This window comes from Coregonus clupeaformis, chromosome 18 (assembly GCF_020615455.1).
Source record: "Coregonus clupeaformis isolate EN_2021a chromosome 18, ASM2061545v1, whole genome shotgun sequence".
NCBI lineage: Eukaryota > Metazoa > Chordata > Actinopteri > Salmoniformes > Salmonidae > Coregonus > Coregonus clupeaformis.
In genome coordinates this window covers 42,439,998-42,456,784 of record NC_059209.1, presented here as the reverse complement: position 1 = coordinate 42,456,784, position 16,787 = coordinate 42,439,998, and the positions used below count along the sequence as shown (strand labels likewise).

General features: G+C 42.9%; 2 protein-coding genes across 2 annotated transcripts in view; both read right to left on the bottom strand.

Moving 5' to 3' along the window:
- LOC121530775 (cytosolic arginine sensor for mTORC1 subunit 1) overlaps positions 1-8,776 on the bottom strand; it is a 45,276-nt gene extending 36,500 nt beyond the window's left edge. Inside the window, exons 1-2 of the mRNA XM_041836006.2 lie at positions 8,466-8,776; positions 813-883 (exon numbers count right to left, since the gene is read on the bottom strand). Of these exons, the coding sequence (XP_041691940.1) occupies positions 813-883; positions 8,466-8,578 (184 nt within the window). The 5' untranslated portion in view covers positions 8,579-8,776. The remainder of the gene's footprint in view (positions 1-812; positions 884-8,465) is intronic.
- A 437-nt stretch (positions 8,777-9,213) lies between these two features.
- Positions 9,214-16,399, bottom strand: LOC121530777 (protein NipSnap homolog 1). Its single transcript, XM_041836007.2, has 10 exons — positions 16,146-16,399; positions 15,088-15,206; positions 14,370-14,415; positions 14,090-14,184; positions 13,779-13,849; positions 13,375-13,515; positions 11,417-11,448; positions 11,123-11,217; positions 10,795-10,878; positions 9,214-9,935 (listed from the first exon to the last, which is right to left on the bottom strand). Exons 1-10 carry the CDS (start codon positions 16,217-16,219, stop codon positions 9,871-9,873), a joined length of 822 nt encoding a protein of 273 aa, XP_041691941.1. The 5' UTR covers positions 16,220-16,399; the 3' UTR covers positions 9,214-9,870.
- Between the last annotated feature and the right edge of the window lie 388 nt (positions 16,400-16,787).

Below are 16,787 nucleotides of genomic sequence, written 5' to 3'. Positions count from 1 at the left end.
TATTTTTGGTTCAGTGTAGTTTGTTGCTATGTTATTTAATCTTCTATAGCATTGTGTTTCTATCTTAGTTGCTATACAGCTTATTTCATTCTCCATAAGAAGAGCACTATTATGCAACAATTCGGTGTTCTCAGGGACAAGCCTGGTTTGAATTACAAATGTGTGAAGTGAACTTAAATTACTTCAGGGGATGAAGAATAACAACAATATCTGGCTGGGAAACGAATGGTATTTATTCCCAACGGTTCCAGGACCCTGCAATCAGTTTCTCTGAAACATTCTCTCTCACACCCCCCTATTCCCCTTCAAAGGGGAACTGTTCTGGTTGGAATCATTTGTCAGAAGCAGCCCCTTGTGGCTTCTCTGCACCAGCTTTCACCTCTTAAAATAGACAAGAGAGAGAGAGCGAGAAGGCCTGGAGGCAGTATGTGCCTGTAATATCAACTACATCTGTGAGAAACAGACACTGGGAATAAAATGCCTCCAAAGAAAAAGAGTATGGGCTATAGAAAACGTGGTAAAGAGCGTTGTGCCAGTAACCGAAAGGTCGCTGGTTCTAATCCCCGAGCCGACTAGGTGTTAAATCTGTCGATGTGCCCTTGAGCAAGGCACTTAACCCTAATTGGTCCTGTAAGTCGCTCTGGATAAGAGTGTCTGCTAAATGACTAAAATGTAAGTGTAAAAAATGTGATATGACTCTGAAGTTGTTGACTTCAGCATACAGGATGTTAAGGGAGTGTGATTGAGAATAGGCTGGGGGGGGGGTTGTTAAGTGGTGCGTCTCTGGTTGATAAGGAGGAGGGGTCATTTACCTTTAAATCCCTCTTCATCGAGGACGACAGTGTAGTTCTCTGGGGTCTCTGTCAGACTGAAGAACTTGCATCTGAGAGAAAAGGAAAGAGAAGAATAGAACACCATTTTCAGAACAAACTAAAAACAGATTGCCACTATGAGTGTTACTGTGTAGTATGGCGATGGTGTGTGTGGTAGGGGTGATTTAAACCTAGTGCCCGCTGGCCAAGCACCAAGCTCTAGTCTTCACTGTGCCAATATTCCCCCCCAGCCTGCCTGGTCTGCTCTGCTCACAGTGTGTACCCAATATTCCCCCCCAGCCTGCCTGGTCTACTCTGCTCACAGTGTGTACCCAATATTCCCCCCCAGCCTGCCTGGTCTACTCTGCTCACAGTGTGTACCCAATATTCCCCCCCAGCCTGCCTGGTCTACTCTGCTCACAGTGTGTACCCAATATTCCCCCCCAGCCTGCCTGGTCTACTCTGCTCACAGTGTGTACCCAATATTCCCCCCCAGCCTGCCTGGTCTACTCTGCTCACAGTGTGTACCCAATATTACCCCCCAGCCTGCCTGGTCTGCTCTGCTCACAGTGTGTACCCAATATTACCCCCCAGCCTGCCTGGTCTGCTCTGCTCACAGTGTGTACCCAATCGAACAAGGCTCTGCTTTGCTTCAATCACCCACTGTGTTTTTAATCCTGGAGAGAGCAGAGCCATACCCGGCCGTTCCGAGATGGGACGGCAGGATGGTCCTTCTTTCGTGGGCCCCATTCATTAGGTCCAATGCTGTGCTGCATAGCAGTGGGGAATACTGGGTACATTGGGGTGAGCGGGGGACTCCGACAGGTTTAATTATTTGGTCTCAGAGACAGAGGAGTTTTAGAGACGCTCTGTCCACTGTCCATAATGTTGTCTTTGTGGCAGACTGCCCCCTGGCCAGCAGGAGAGAGCGGTTCACAAGGACTATGGGGTGTGGGTCTGGGCATAATACAAAGTAGAAGTTTTGTAGGAGAGGAGTGAAAGAACAGGAAATGCATTTAGCATAAACATACAGTATGTGGTTCAGAATCAGACCATGTAATCTTCTGGATGATTAAACAGCGCAACACCTTCCCCTTTAGTGTTATTCTGCCTCAGCAAGAGACAGCAACATCCCGCTCTGCTGTCATTAGAAAACTTCGCACCACCCCCCCTCCTCCTCCACATCCCCTCTCCTCTCCCAGCTATATAACACTAGAATCATGTACGGGGTCCTACTCAGCAAAACGTAATCCGCTGGTTTCATGAGACAGGGCAATCAATCCAGAGAGGGGTGCTTCCGAAATTGCACCCTATTCCCTACATAGTGCACTACTTTTGACCAGAGACCCATGGTAGTGCATCAAAAGTAGTGTACTGCACATCATACAGTAGGGAATAAGGTACCATTTTAGACGCAGCCAGTAAGTGGGGAAAAAATTCAGAGCTCCACCCAGCCGTCTGTAGAGCGAGCGAGGCACCGAGCTAACTCAGCAGCCCATTGTCTACTGCCACCTCCCAGCCAGCCCTTCCTGTTGACCTCTCACCCTGTCCAGCTATACTGCTACTTCCTGCTAGGTAGCCCGGCCCGTCAGAGTATTAACGGGGCTGGTGAAAGTTTGCTTCATTCTCAACCTCAGAATTGAGTGCTAGATTTCCGACTTGTTTTTGTAAAGCCTGCGAGAAGAAGGGGGAGAGGATGGTGCTAACAGGTAGCAACCCTCGGTCTGCTTTGTTAAGGCTACTGTTGGAAAAACTGCACAGTCCAAACATTAAAAGCTCATTAATGCTTTTAACCAAAGGGAGAGTGTAGCCTAACTGATGCAGGCACATTCTTAAAATGGTTTGGAGCCGCGTCTTTAAAATTCCTATCCACGTGAAGCTGTTGCTGGGTTAGGCTAGTTTCCTGTTTCTGTGCTAATCATTCTACATTTTCTATAAAGCTTCTACAAAACATCTGCTGCACTGACACGTAGGTTTAACATTCTAATTCATTATTCCAGGCTTAGATGATAAAACTAAGCCTCCATTCCATTCTCATGTGTCCACAGTTTCATGTGTCTCCATGATGCAACAAAGCCACAGTCAACACATTTATGATTCGTGATTATTTATTTTGTGGTGTGAGGGCAAGAGAAAGAGAGAAAGAAAGAGAACGTGAGAGAGTGAAATAAAGAGAGCGACTTGAAAAGATGGCACTCAAAATGATGTTCTTTACCAACACAGTAAGGGGAGGTAAGAACAACTGGACCTTGCAACTGATGTTCCATCAGAGGAAATGTGAGGGGTGTGAGCCGTGATGACGTTCTATGTTATGAACCATCTCAAATCAAATCAAATTTTATTGGCCACATGCGCCGAATACAACAGGTGCAGACATTACAGTGAAATGCTTACTTACAGCCCTTAACCAACAGTGCATTTATTTTTAACAAAAAAGTAAAAATAAAACAAAACCAAAAAAAAGTGTTGAGAAAAAAAGAGCAGAAGTAAAATAAAATAACAGTAGGGAGGCTATATATACAGGGGGGTACCGGTGCAGAGTCAATGTGCGGGGGCACCGGCTAGTTGAGGTAGTTGAAGTAATATGTACATGTGGGCAGAGTTAAAGTGACTATGCATAAATAATTAACAGAGTAGCAGCAGCGTAAAAGGATGGGGTGGGGGGCAGTGCAAATAGTCCGGGTAGCCATGATTAGCTGTTCAGGAGTCTTATGGCTTGGGGGTAGAAGCTGTTGAGAAGTCTTTTGGACCTAGACTTGGCACTCCGGTACCGCTTGCCGTGCGGTAGCAGAGAGAACAGTCTATGACTAGGGTGGCTGGAGTCTTTGACAATTTTGAGGGCTTTCCTCTGACACCGCCTGGTATAGAGGTCCTGGATGGCAGGAAGCTTGGCCCCAGTGATGTACTGGGCCGTACGCACTACCCTCTGTAGTGCCTTGCGGTCGGAGGCCAAGCAGTTGCCATACCAGGCGGTGATGCAACCAGTCAGGATGCTCTCGATGGTGCAGCTGTAGAATTTTTTGAGGATCTGAGGACCCATGCCAAATCTTTTCAGTCTCCTGAGGGGGAATAGGCTTTGTCGTGCCCTCTTCACGACTGTCTTGGTGTGTTTGGACCGTGATAGTTCGTTGGTGATGTGGACACCAAGGAACTTGAAGCTCTCAACCTGTTCCACTACAGCCCCGTCGATGAGAATGGGGGCGTGCTCAGTCCTCTTTTTTTTCTCCTGTAGTCCACAATCATCTCCTTTGTCTTGGTCACGTTGAGGGAGAGGTTGTTGTCCTGGCACCACACGGCCAGGTCTCTGACCTCCTCCCTATAGGCTGTCTCATCATTGTCGGTGATCAGGCCTACCACTGTTGTGTCGTCGGCAAACTTAATGATGGTGTTGGAGTCGTGCCTGGCCATGCAGTCATGGGTGAACAGGGAGTACAGGAGGGGACTGAGCACGCACCACTGAGGGGCCCCGTGTTGAGGATCAGTGTGGCAGATGTGTTGTTACCTACCCTTACCACTTGGGGGCGGCCCGTCAGGAAGTCCAGGATCCAGTTGCAGAGGGAGGTGTTTAGTCCCAGGATCCTTAGCTTAGTGATGAGCTTTGAGGGCACTATGGTGTTGAATGCTGAGCTGTAGTCAATGAATAGCATTCTCACGTAGGTGTTCCTCTTGTCCAGGTGGGAAAGGGCAGTGTGGAGTGCAATAGAGATTGCATCATCTGTGGATCTGTTGGGGCGGTATGCAAATTGGAGTGGGTCTAGGGTTTCTGGGATAATGCTGTTGATGTGAGCCATGACCAGCCTTTCAAAGCACTTCATGGCTACAGACGTCAGTGCTACGGGTCGGTAGTCATTTAGGCAGGTTATCTTAGAGTCCTTGGGCACGGGGACTATGGTGGTCTGCTTGAAACATGTTTGTATTACAGACTCAGTCAGGGACATGTTGAAAATGTCAGTGAAGACACTTGCCAGTTGGTCAGCACATGCTCGGAGTACACGTCCTGGTAATCCGTCTGGCCCTGCGGCCTTGTGAATGTTGACCTGCTTAAAAGTCTTACTCACATCGGCTACGGAGAGCGTGATCACATAGTCATCCGGAACAGCTGGTACTCTCATGCATGCTTCAGTGTTGCTTGCCTCGAAGCGAGCATAGAAGTGGTTTAGCTCGTCTGGAAGTCTTGTGTCACTGGGCAGCTCGCGGCTGTGCTTCCCTTTGTAGTCTGTAATAGTTTTCAAGCCCTGCCACAACCGACGAGCGTCAGAGCCAGTGTAGTACGATTCAATCTTAGTCCTGTATTGACTCTTTGCCTGTTTGATGGTTCGTCGGAGGGCATAGCGGGATTTCTTATAAGCGTCCGGGTTAGAGTCCCGCTCCTTGAAAGCGGCAGCTCTACCCTTTAGCTCAGTGCGGATGTTTCCTGTAATCCATGGCTTCTGGTTGGGGTATGTATGTACGGTCACTGTGGGGACGACATCGATGCACTTATTGATGAAGCCAGTGACTGATGTGGTGTACTCCTCAATGCTGTCTGAAGAATCCCGGAACATGTTCCAGTCTGTGCTAGCAAAACAGTCCTGTAGCTTAACATCTGTGTCATCTGACCACTTTTTTATTAACCGAGTCACTGGTGCTTCCTGCTTTAGTTTTTGCTTATAAGCAGGAATCAGGAGGATAGAGTTATGGTCAGATTTGCCAAATGGAGGGCGAGGGAGAGCTTTGTATGCGTCTCTGTGTGTGGAGTAAAGGTGGTCTAGAGTTTTTTTTCCTCTGGTTGCACATTTAACATGCTGGTAGAAATTAGGTTGAACGGATTTAAGTTTCCCTGCATTAAAGTCCCCGGCCACTAGGAGCGCTGCATCTGGATGAGCGTTTTCCTGTTGATTTATGGCCTTATACAGCTCATTCAGTGCAATCTTAATGCCAGCATCGGTTTGTGGTGGTAAATAGACAGCTATGAAAAATATAGATGAAAACTCTCTTGGTAAATAGTGTGGTCTACAGCTTATCATAAGATACTCTACCTCAGGCGAGCAAAACCTCGAGACTTCCTTAGTATTTATTACACCATGTTCACCAACTCTGGATGAACATGGTGTATGTGTGTAACCTTGCGGTTGGCTGTAGGCTGACCTAATGAGCGTTCCACTTTCACAGTGTATTCTAATGAACAATGGATAAAGTTTACCCAGCTCTCCCCCATGCTGCTAACCCAGGGCCCTTGACTGCCTACTGTAGCAGGCACCCAGCACTCCCCCATGCTGCTAACCCAGGGCCCTTGACTGCCTACTGTAGCAGGCAAATGGAGGAAAAAAATCCCCATTGTTTTGGCTCAGAGTTGCGACCCATGCCCTCTCGTTAGCAAGCTGCAGAGGAAAGGGGATGTACTGTGAAGAGGGCACGCTGCAACATAGGCTATTGGCTAACATTATACAGTATGAGTGTGCATCCCACCACACACAGCCTTCATAAATTAACACTGTAGCAGACATTCAGTTCAGCTGGGAGAGAGATAATCCTCCTCCTTAACCTTTTCTTCAAACCCTTATCATGTAGGCTGGCGGTGCTTGTTTCACCAGAAGAATAACACTGACAAGAAGAAGCCTCAGAAAAAAAGTAAGGCCTCAAACAGAAACGTGGTGTGAGAAGGAGAGAGAGCTGATCAATAAAGTTACCATTACCAGCTAGTTATTGCTGAACACTGGAGTAGGCTACTTAAGATTCAATAATACACTCATACAGATATTCTAGAATAGATTGTCAGACAGAGCTGCAACAAGAAAACAGCCTACAAGATCTGCTTGCTACTATCCTGTGCTGACTGCTGAGTGGTTAGGTAGCCTATCCTTAAAATTCCTCCCATGGTTGTTCGCTTTTGAGTGATTTTGTGCCCTTTCTTGGGTAGCCTATACTATAATGAATTGCAGAGGCCTACAAGAGGGAGAACTGTAGTCAAAAACCAATTATACTGTGAAGCTGTCTAAAAAAGACAATTTTGTTTATATTAGGGTTGTTGTTATGTTCCCCAAATACATTCATGGTAACTCAAAAACAATTCAGCCTAAACCATCCTTTTTCCACACGGCCTGATCCTCACCCCAAAACAGGAAAACGACCAGGACACAACAGAATGATATGACATAACTACAAAGCAACAACAAAGAGAGTCAAAACCCACGTAGGCTAGCAGCCTAAGTCCCTAAGCTGATACTGCCTGCCACGGCAGTTCTAGTGCATTCTGACTGTTCTTTGGATTCAACCCTAGTAGCTGACCTGTCATGAAGTGTATCCATAGGCCAGCAGGTACAATGAATAACCTGCTAATGACTCACTGGAGAGAGAAGCTGAGGAACTCTTTAGGTGACTAACACCTTTAGAAGCTATACATCTAAAGGAAGTGTCGTCATCATGTTCGTGAATTGATGCACACCTTACCGTTGTGTGTCAGAAGGGAGTCAAGGCAAACTCTAACATCAGTGACGTTCGTCAGAGGAGTATGGCGTCTGGGCTAGTAGACTGATGTTACTGGATTGATCTGTGAAACTTTTATAATAAGCAAGTCCATGAAGACAGCCAGTAGTGCTGCTTAGACCTCACAGAACACCAAGTGAGGTCTAGGCTATATAATCACCTTTTAAAAACGGCCTTCTCCAACTTGGCATGAATGGCATTTCTTCCCAAACTATGTAGGCCTACCGTGTATGTTGAGCCCCCTTTCCACATCTGAATACATAGGCCTACCATTAGGCTACTACTATATAAAATACTGCTAGCCTGTTAGTATCTGCCAGATGTTGAATCCTTTCTTCCGGCTGATGCATATGCAGGACAGGCCGAGTCATAAACAATTACATAATAAAGGCAGGATTTCCAGGGATTAACTAAAAATTGCCACTGCAGCCACCATCCGTTCTGCTTTAAATTCAGCCTCTTTAGAAATGAATTTCGAGAGAGCTGCCTTTGCCATGACAGAAGTCTTGGGGAAGTGATTAGGTCCCATTGAAAGGAAAGTGCTTTCCTCATATCATGTAAGAACAGACAGGTACCTGAATAGAAAACAGTGAAAGTGAAGTGGTGTTGACTAGCCTACTCGCCTTGCCCAAAGACTACCTGTATCTGACCGCTGATTAAATTGTTTTGTTTGTCGGCATAGTTACTAATAGGCCTATAACTAAACATGCTTTAGGTTTTCTAATGATCACTCTTCAAATACTAGCCAAACATTTACTGATCTACTGTTACAGTAAATAAAAGACTGATATTAGTATATCAGATGATTATTTCGGATAAACTTAAAACACTACTACATTTTGGACTGGTGTGCTCATTCATTGACGGCAAGTACAATAAACAGTACACCACATTAAGTTGTCTAGTTACCTTTGGTCCACGTTTTAATAATTGTTTAGGGGTGCAACAGGGTGCAGCTAGCTATATCGACATAGCATGGCATGCACAATTACGGCCTGAATTGAACGGGATAGCGTCGCTAACTACAGTCTATCATCACATTTACATAGCAGATGAATGAGACAGGATTAGCGTACTAGCTAGCTAGCTAGCATGTCTGCAACCTGCCTATTTTTGTTTCTTGCAGGTTTTAGGATCGCGGACGTTTTTAAATGAGCTAGATTAGTCTCGTCATGCAAACAACCTTACCTTGTTCTGTTCCGCAGGAAAATTAGTTTGATGAGGGGGTGAGTGAAATTCACCAGCCCATTTTTGCAAATGCTGGTCACTCGCAGTCTGTGATCCAGAATGTGCAAGTCCATGGTTCTGAATAGCGCAAGCCCCGAATCGGTTTGAATGAATGACTGACTATTTGCAGGAACGATCCAATAAAACGTTCCTAAATTAACGTTTTGAGTGTGTTATTTTCATTCCTGAGGACTAGACGCTCGCGGCTTAGTTATTCAACCGTATGTCTCGCATTAGTCAGTCACAGATAAAGAGAACAACATCCGACGCAATCTGACTCCACTACTGTATATTCAAATAAAAGGCATCATATAATAACACGCCCCCTTGCTCTTAAAGCTACACACACGTGAACTTCTATGACTTTAAAATGTTGGGACTAGATCATAGAGCCAAATTAAAAGTTGTAGCTTCACTGTCCAAATAAATACGTAGGGGAGTCTATAATAACATATTCTGATAGGACAATATATGATACCCATAGCCTAATTATCACACCCATACCCATAAACTAAAAAAATTTACAATTCTACAACAGTGTTTGCAACTTGGGGTCTGCAATACCACCACTGCAAAAACATGTTGTTTCCATATATTTAATACATTTCCAGATCAAATAATATGTATAACAAAAACAAATGTTCATCAATAGATTAACATGAAACTATTTATCACAAGATGATAAAACACAATCAATGAGACAGAGAAAAATATTACATAACATTTAATAATCCACGTTTCTCAGTTCAAAGATCCATCTATTAACTTCTATTGATTTGCTTCTTCAGATGGTTGACAATGGAAGACTCACATTTGCTTACATTGACCTATAGGTTTCTTATAACTGAGATATGGCATATACTTTTACATGTTCACTGAGTAGGCATTTCTTACTTCTGTATGTTAACACACTCAAGATGCATAATACAGTAGCAACAAGTTAATTTCCCTATCATAGCTATTTCATTCACCGTCTTATAGCTACTTCATACCTGATTGAAGTAATTGAAGATTTCCTTCCTCTTGTTTGGCACATAATTCACCTGAAATATAATTGATCTACCTATTTAGGTGAAATAAAACATCTCTCCCCTATTCACCATGGTAGCAAAGGTGGTAACTGGATTCTATGTTGAATGCAGTCTTCAAACTGAGGGCTTGCCGGTGCACCAAAACATTAGTCTTCATCAAAAGTTCCCATCTACCACAGTTCATAGATTCAAGCTTTACATGTAGGCCTAAATTATCTGCACCTACAACAAAAGAGAAAGAGAGCAAGCGAGAGAGTGAGAGAGCGAGAGAAGGAAAAATGCACATAATCTGTTCTCGCTTTGGTCTTCCAGAAAGGGCGCTTGACTGAATCTGGTTATTGCAGAGGTGAACTCTTTGTGGGAATCATAATCCTGGACTCCATGCTCCTGATCAAAGGCACTAGGAGAGGAGAGATGTGACAAAGAGACATGTTAGGAGCTCAACATCAAGCTCTGTTTCTCAACATCTAAAACCGTGTTTCTCAACTCCAATCCGTGAGTACATTTACATTCACATTTTAGTCATTTAGCAGACGCTCTTATCCAGAGCGACTTGCAGTTAGTGCATACATTTTTCATACTGGCCCCCCGTGGGAAACGAACCCACAACCCTGGCGTTGCAAGCGCCATGCTCTAACAACTGAACTACAGGGGACTACCCTCAACAGTACACATTTTTATTGTAGCCTCGGACAAGCTCACCTGATTCAACTTGTAAACTAATCATCAAGCCCTCCATGAGTCTATCAGGTGTGTTTCTCCAGGGATACAATTTTAAAAAAGTGTACTGCAGTGGAGGCTGGCTTATAATAATGGCTTGAACTGAGCAAATGGAATGGCATCAAACATATGGAAACCATGTGTTTGATGTATTTGATACCATTCCAGTTAATCTGCTCCAGCCATTACCACTAGCCCATCCTCCCAAATGAAGGAGCCACCAACCTCATGTGGTGTACTGTTGGGGGTAACTGAGGACCAGAGTTGAGAAACATTGATAAAAAGACATCAGGCTATATTTTATGTCAAGACAGAGTAATACACGGTTATCATGAAATGATCTGAAATGATCAGTATTCACAGATGACAATTCATTTAGACTTACAAACATAGTGAAGTACTGAGAGTTTGATGCAAATGAAAAACATCATTATTCTGAAACCTCTCATGGTTGAAGACAAAAATCACAATGCATTGCCAGAGAGGTTTAGATTTGATGTCTTTATGTGTGTGTGTGTTTTGCATGTGTTCTCTCCTACCTGTATAATAGACACTAGAATCCCATCCCTCCTTCTGCCAGGCAGAGTTTCTGGTCTCTTCTCTGGATTGAAGGTCTTTATAGGCTGCAGATGGAACAAATAATTTAGTATGCATGTATTCATGGTATATAAATAGGGGCAGGTACAAAAGACATTGACATAGAGAATAAACAATAATCCGACGTGTTGCACAATAGTGTGTGTATTGATAGTAGTAAACTGTCGGTCACAAACTCAATAGGATAATTCCATAAAACACAGCATTGATTGGATTCATTTGATAAAATAGTGTCAATGTTGTGTATACGGGCATCATCAGCTGACTCACCCCACAGATGATGAACTTCATACAGGTCTCCTATCTGAGAGAAGAACCCTCCGATGGCCTCATCGTTCTCCTGTCGGTGTTTGATCGCCCGCGCCCTATCAAGATAGTTCATGAATACAGTCAATATTGGACATATTTGACATTCTACTGAAACATTTACTGATATTACATATTGTATACCAGCATTATTTAATGCAATAATCATTTACAAAATGACATGCAACTTAGATGCATATGGTACATGCACATTTCTTTCAAACAAAGTACATATTGCAGTCTCATGAGAAGTCTTACCAATGATTCCCCCATTCAATCATCGTTCCAGGCTAAAAGTGGATGGCGACAGAGAAAAACAATGACGTCATTAACCACATTTCCTTCCAGTTTTTATGCCAGTAAAGTCATATCGTATCAAAAATAATAATCATCACGACAGCTGTGATGGAAACAGGAAGTTTGTGTAAATGTATAAATGCCAACAGATACATTTGTTCGTTCAACATGGTGGGATCTTTGTGTCGGTAAAATTAATTATGCAGGAAATTGCGGTGGAAACGCTTTATGCGCAAATATTTATATAACAACCATCATATGGAAGTAAACTTGGAGTCACACAATGATATGGTGTGTGGTCCTCCCACTACAACTCAGTAAACCATGTAGTTTATTAGGCTACAGATGAAATAAGTTATGATGAACTTCACAGGGTGGTGAAAGTGCAAGGTGATGAGCTTGATGCTCCTTTCCAATAAATATCAAGGGTCTTATTCTGGTGACATGATGATCGATGCTTGACTGACATTTGACAAATACTAATATTCTCGCTCTTATCCATAATAATCTCATCATGTAGATTTGTAGACTAACCTACCCACACAGCCTACCCGCACTGTACCTGCCAGCTGTTGGCTAGAGCGCAGGTGCCAAGACCAGAGTAGTCACATTTGCTATTTAACGCAACTGTTTTTGTGGTAAAACTATCAGTAGAGTTGAAAATGCGATGGAAACACATTGAACTTCAGATTTATATTTGGTACATAAAAACGAAAAAGTACATTTTGTGTGCACTACATCACATACTGATTGTTATCCTCAACAAGTCCATTTGGTGGAAACGTCCACATATTTTCTTTATGCGGATTCTAGAATATTCACATGAAAATCTGTCGCCAATTGGATGGAAACCTAACTACTGGAAATAATTATGCTGAAGTATGAACACAGGAAATAATTTTTTACTTCATCACCACCTGTGGCCTTTACCCACAGAATGCAACAGCATCCTATTCACATACCATACTCCTAGACATCACAGGAGGTTGGTGACACCATAATTGGGGAGGACGGGCTAGTGGTAATGGCTGGAGCGGATTAGGTGGAATGGTATCAAATACATCGTTTCCATGTGTTTGATGCCATTCTATTCGCTCCGTTCCAGCCATTATTACGAGCCGTCCTCCCCTCAGCAGCCTCCACTACTAGACATGCAGGCGCTGCAATCAAAACATACAGTTCTGTACACAATGCAGTGTGACGGAGGCCTACATACTCATTATATACACAGTCAAGCCAGACATGTTGGTTGTGTTTAAGAGTAGACATTTATCTTATCTTAGGTACGTACATGATGTCCATTGTGTTCTGTAGGACCACTGTTTGTATATCTCTGGGTGTCCTCACGCAGTATCCTACCTTGAGTTTCTATTAGCGCAATTCATATGTCTAGGTCATCGCATGATTTATCTTAAATTTGTATGACCACAGTTTACATGTTTCTTGGCCCAATCAGTGTTTTACCTTGAGTTTGTAGGAGCGCATTTCGTATTATGTCTAGGACATCGCATTACTTATCTTAAAGGGATTGTTCGGGATTTTGGCAATGAAGCCCTTTATCCACTTCCCCAGCATCAGATTAACTTGTGGATACCATTTTTATATATCTGCGTCCAGTATGAAGGAAGTTAGAGTTAGTTTCACAAACCAACGCTAACTAGCATTAGAGCAATGACTGGAAGTCTGCATGGTAGCTGTTCCCATAGCCATCCAGTCATTGTGCTAACGCTAGTTGGCAATTGCGCTAACGTAAGTTAGCAACTTCCTTCAAACTGAATGCAGATACATAAAAATGGTATCCATGAGTTCATCTGACTCTGGGGAAGTAGATAAAGGGCCTCATTGCTAAAATCCCGTAGTATCCCTTTAAGTCTGTATGACCACAGTTTGCATGTTTCTAGTCCAAATCAGTGTCTTACCTTGAGTTTGTATGAGCGCATCTCATATATGTTGGGTCCCGATCTGGGTGTTGGCTCGTTCCAGAAACTGAACTCTAGAAGAAGCTGGTTCCGCCGTGAGACCAGCATTTTACTCCTCTCCTTCCTGAATTGCATATACTCCTTCAAAGAGTTACGTTGTTTGAAATGTATGAATTAGTCAACTAAAGAAGAATAGTTGTTACACGTCAGCCAGTAGTAGAGTCATGCTTTTCCCCCAAAACAATGAGTATACTCTGATATTTATATAAAACAATATCGGATTATAAAAAAATATCTGATATAACTTGATATGCATTTTGAATGATACGTTGCGGTACTGATTTGTCCTGAACATCCTTTCTAATTGCTTTTATTATGCTAAAAACACAGTTTACACAGCCTACCTTATTGTTGTTCAATTTGGTCAAGCATTCAGTCAACGCTGGGTAGCCACCTGTATACCGCCAAAGGTGCACTGCAACAAACAGACAGCAGAGGTCAGTGTTGTATTGGCCAAACTGTTTACACCCTGCCAGCTAGAAGCTTCTGGTGAGTGTCATCATTGTACAAGAGGCCTATCTTCAGGAAAGGGTATGTGATAGCATTAGATCAGGGTTAACAGAGAACATTAGATTACATCAATAGATCATATTATATAACATTAGATTCGGGTTTCATGACACTGTTGTTATGCACTGACGTCTCTGCCACTTACCAGCTTGGTCTTGGTCGCCATACCAAGTATTCCAGCTCCCCACAACCTCACAGGGATAGTCCTGGTCTAAGTGGAGTTTGCTCTGCACCTCAGCCCTGAATTCACAGGGAAAAGTTTAAAGACACAATATCACAGATACTGTATATGTCTGCATTTTCATTGATTGTGCCGTCCTCCCCACAGATCTCTAGAAAATATCTATTGTGAATGACCAAAAGAGGAGTCTGTCAGTTAGCATTTACAGCACATGAGAAAAACTAAAAATGAAAGATGAACTCACTCTAGATTGTTATACGCCTCCAGACACTCTGGCTTGACATTGTGAACTGAGAGAGAAAGGGACAGAATTAGCCAGTGAATATTGGTGGGTGGACATTAGGCTAAACAAATGAAAATATCATATCACATACTCAGCAGCTTCAGTCATATTATTGGACTAATGCATTATTCCTTCTGCAAATGAACTATTTTTGGATCATCGTCTTCCTAACCCAATTTCCCTGCTGGTTGTAATGGTCTTTCTAACTCAATTTCCCTGCTGGTTGTAATGGTCTTTCTAACCCAATTTTCCTGCTGGTTATAATGGTCAAGCTAAAGTTATAGACAAGTCAAAGGACAAACTATCAAAGTTAAATTATGTGATGAGAACTAGACATTTCTAATGACATTTTTGTCACAACAAAAAACATGATAGTATTGTAATGATACCATGTAATTACACATTCTCACTTTATTTAGCCCCAGTTCTGCATGCATCTTCCTGTAGGTCCCTTGGTGCAATATATGCATTAAATTATGATGATCCTTTCACGGTTTTCCACAGAGACGGAACGATAAAATGTCACACAGAGGCTATGCCGTGTACAAGGCAAATGAATCCAATTCAATATAATTTGCTGTATTTGTATCACATTTAGTTTATTATTGAACCTCAACCCCTCCTCTAGAAGAGTAAATAGATGTGTTGCTGCAGGAGGATATCATATATTATTACATACACTGCATTTTGTAGAGGTCGCTGGTCTCACTCTTCGACAGCAGGTTGGAGTGGGCATCTTTCCTGGTCTCCACTTTGTGCACAAACATAGACTGGAACCATCCTTTATCTGAAAACCTCCTACACAAAAACATTTTTGGAGTGAATTTAAAGAATCAAAAGAATTTAGACTTTTTGCAGGATCAGGCAACTTGGCATTGATATACAGTAGAAAAAAATGTCTGATCAGTATGGGCCATGAAATCTAAGTGAGTCCACTGGTGGCACTGCAGTTATCACGCTATGATGAGTAGCCTACACCCTGGGTATGAGTGTGGTCAATAGCCATTTATGTTAGTCTGGTCAGTTGAATGAGAACATTTATTTGTCCTGCTCTAATTACGTTGGTAACCAGTTTATAATAGCAATAAGGCACCTCGGGGGTTTGTGACATATGGCCAATATACCACGGCTAAGGGCTGTGTCCAGGCACTCTGTGTTGCATCATGACTAAGAACAGCCCTTAGCTGTGGTATATTGCCCATATACCACACCTCCTCGGGCCTTATTGCTTAAATATAGAATATGGAATATTGCAAGCTGACATGAATTTGCAGTCAGAGGAAAGGATCGAGTAGTTGTTGCTTGTTTTATTCAGTTGCCATGTTGTCAAAGGGTTTAGTTACATTGTGTCAGCATTGGAAAAGTGATAACACCACACAGTAGATCCCATTTGAAATGGGTCAAAGTTCAGTTGCCTAGCAAATTATTAAAGTAGGCTAGTAGACTCAGTTAGTGCAACTTTCTCATCATTAATCAGGATGTATCCTCCTTTCAATCGTTGAACCTTCATCATTTGACCAACAATTGAACATAACGTACACATTTAGCAGCCAGTTATTGTTGGATATATCGTCCCTTTCATAATTAGTCTACGATTCAAAGCGACCTAGTTTAGATAATTGTGGTTCACATTCTCAAAGTATTTAATTGCGCTTTGTAAGATTAGGTTAAGTACAATTGTTGATCAAAGATGCGAGTAAATGTAAGCATTTAAAACTTCCAACAGTTTCACTTTACCTTGTGACCTGCAACTTGACTGCATTCCTGTACAGTAGTTGGCCCTTGGGCAATATTGAACACGTCGCCGCCATCTTCTCCAGACACTGAATGGAAACCTTTCCCTCGTTTGTGTGAAGCTTTATATATACGGTCTATGTAGTGACATTATGACGAGAGGTAAACAGAAGCTACAGTTTAATATTTAACCAAGGAGAAGTATCTGACTGTAGCTGTGAGTGGACGGAAGATGGCGGAAGCGGGTTATGAAGTGGAATCTGAATACAGTGGCGGGAGAATTTGAGTATTGTTCAAAAGAATGGAAAACGGAGCAAAGTGGTTTACAGTGATGAGAATGTCCCTTCGTATCTAGTAGGAGTACGGTTTGTTAATAAGGAGCAGCTGAGCAGAGGACCAATCTTGAAGAAACCACTTGAGTTATCCAAACTGGTGGAGAGAGTGCCGGGTAAAGTGAAGGATGTGAGGATCACGAGAGGCGGGCTTGTTTAGATTGTTTGTGATTCCGCCAATCAGAAGGAACTGTGTTGTGTGTCGCTTCGGAACAGGGCACCGCTCAAGGGGGTTATATCTGGCGTTTCGTGGGAAGTTGATTTGGAAGAGATGAAAATTATTCCTGGAGTGATTGAAGCACGTCGGATGAAT

Coding starts and splice junctions, on each gene's coding strand:
- LOC121530777 (XM_041836007.2), bottom strand. CDS start 16,219: ATGGCGGCGACGTGTTCAATATTGCCCAAGGGCCAACTACTGTACAGG. Junction 13,850..14,089: donor TGGCGACCAAGACCAAGCTG/GTAAGTGGCAGA, acceptor TGTTTGTTGCAG/TGCACCTTTGGCGGTATACA. Junction 11,449..13,374: donor TGCGCTCATACAAACTCAAG/GTAAGACACTGA, acceptor ATCCACTTTTAG/CCTGGAACGATGATTGAATG.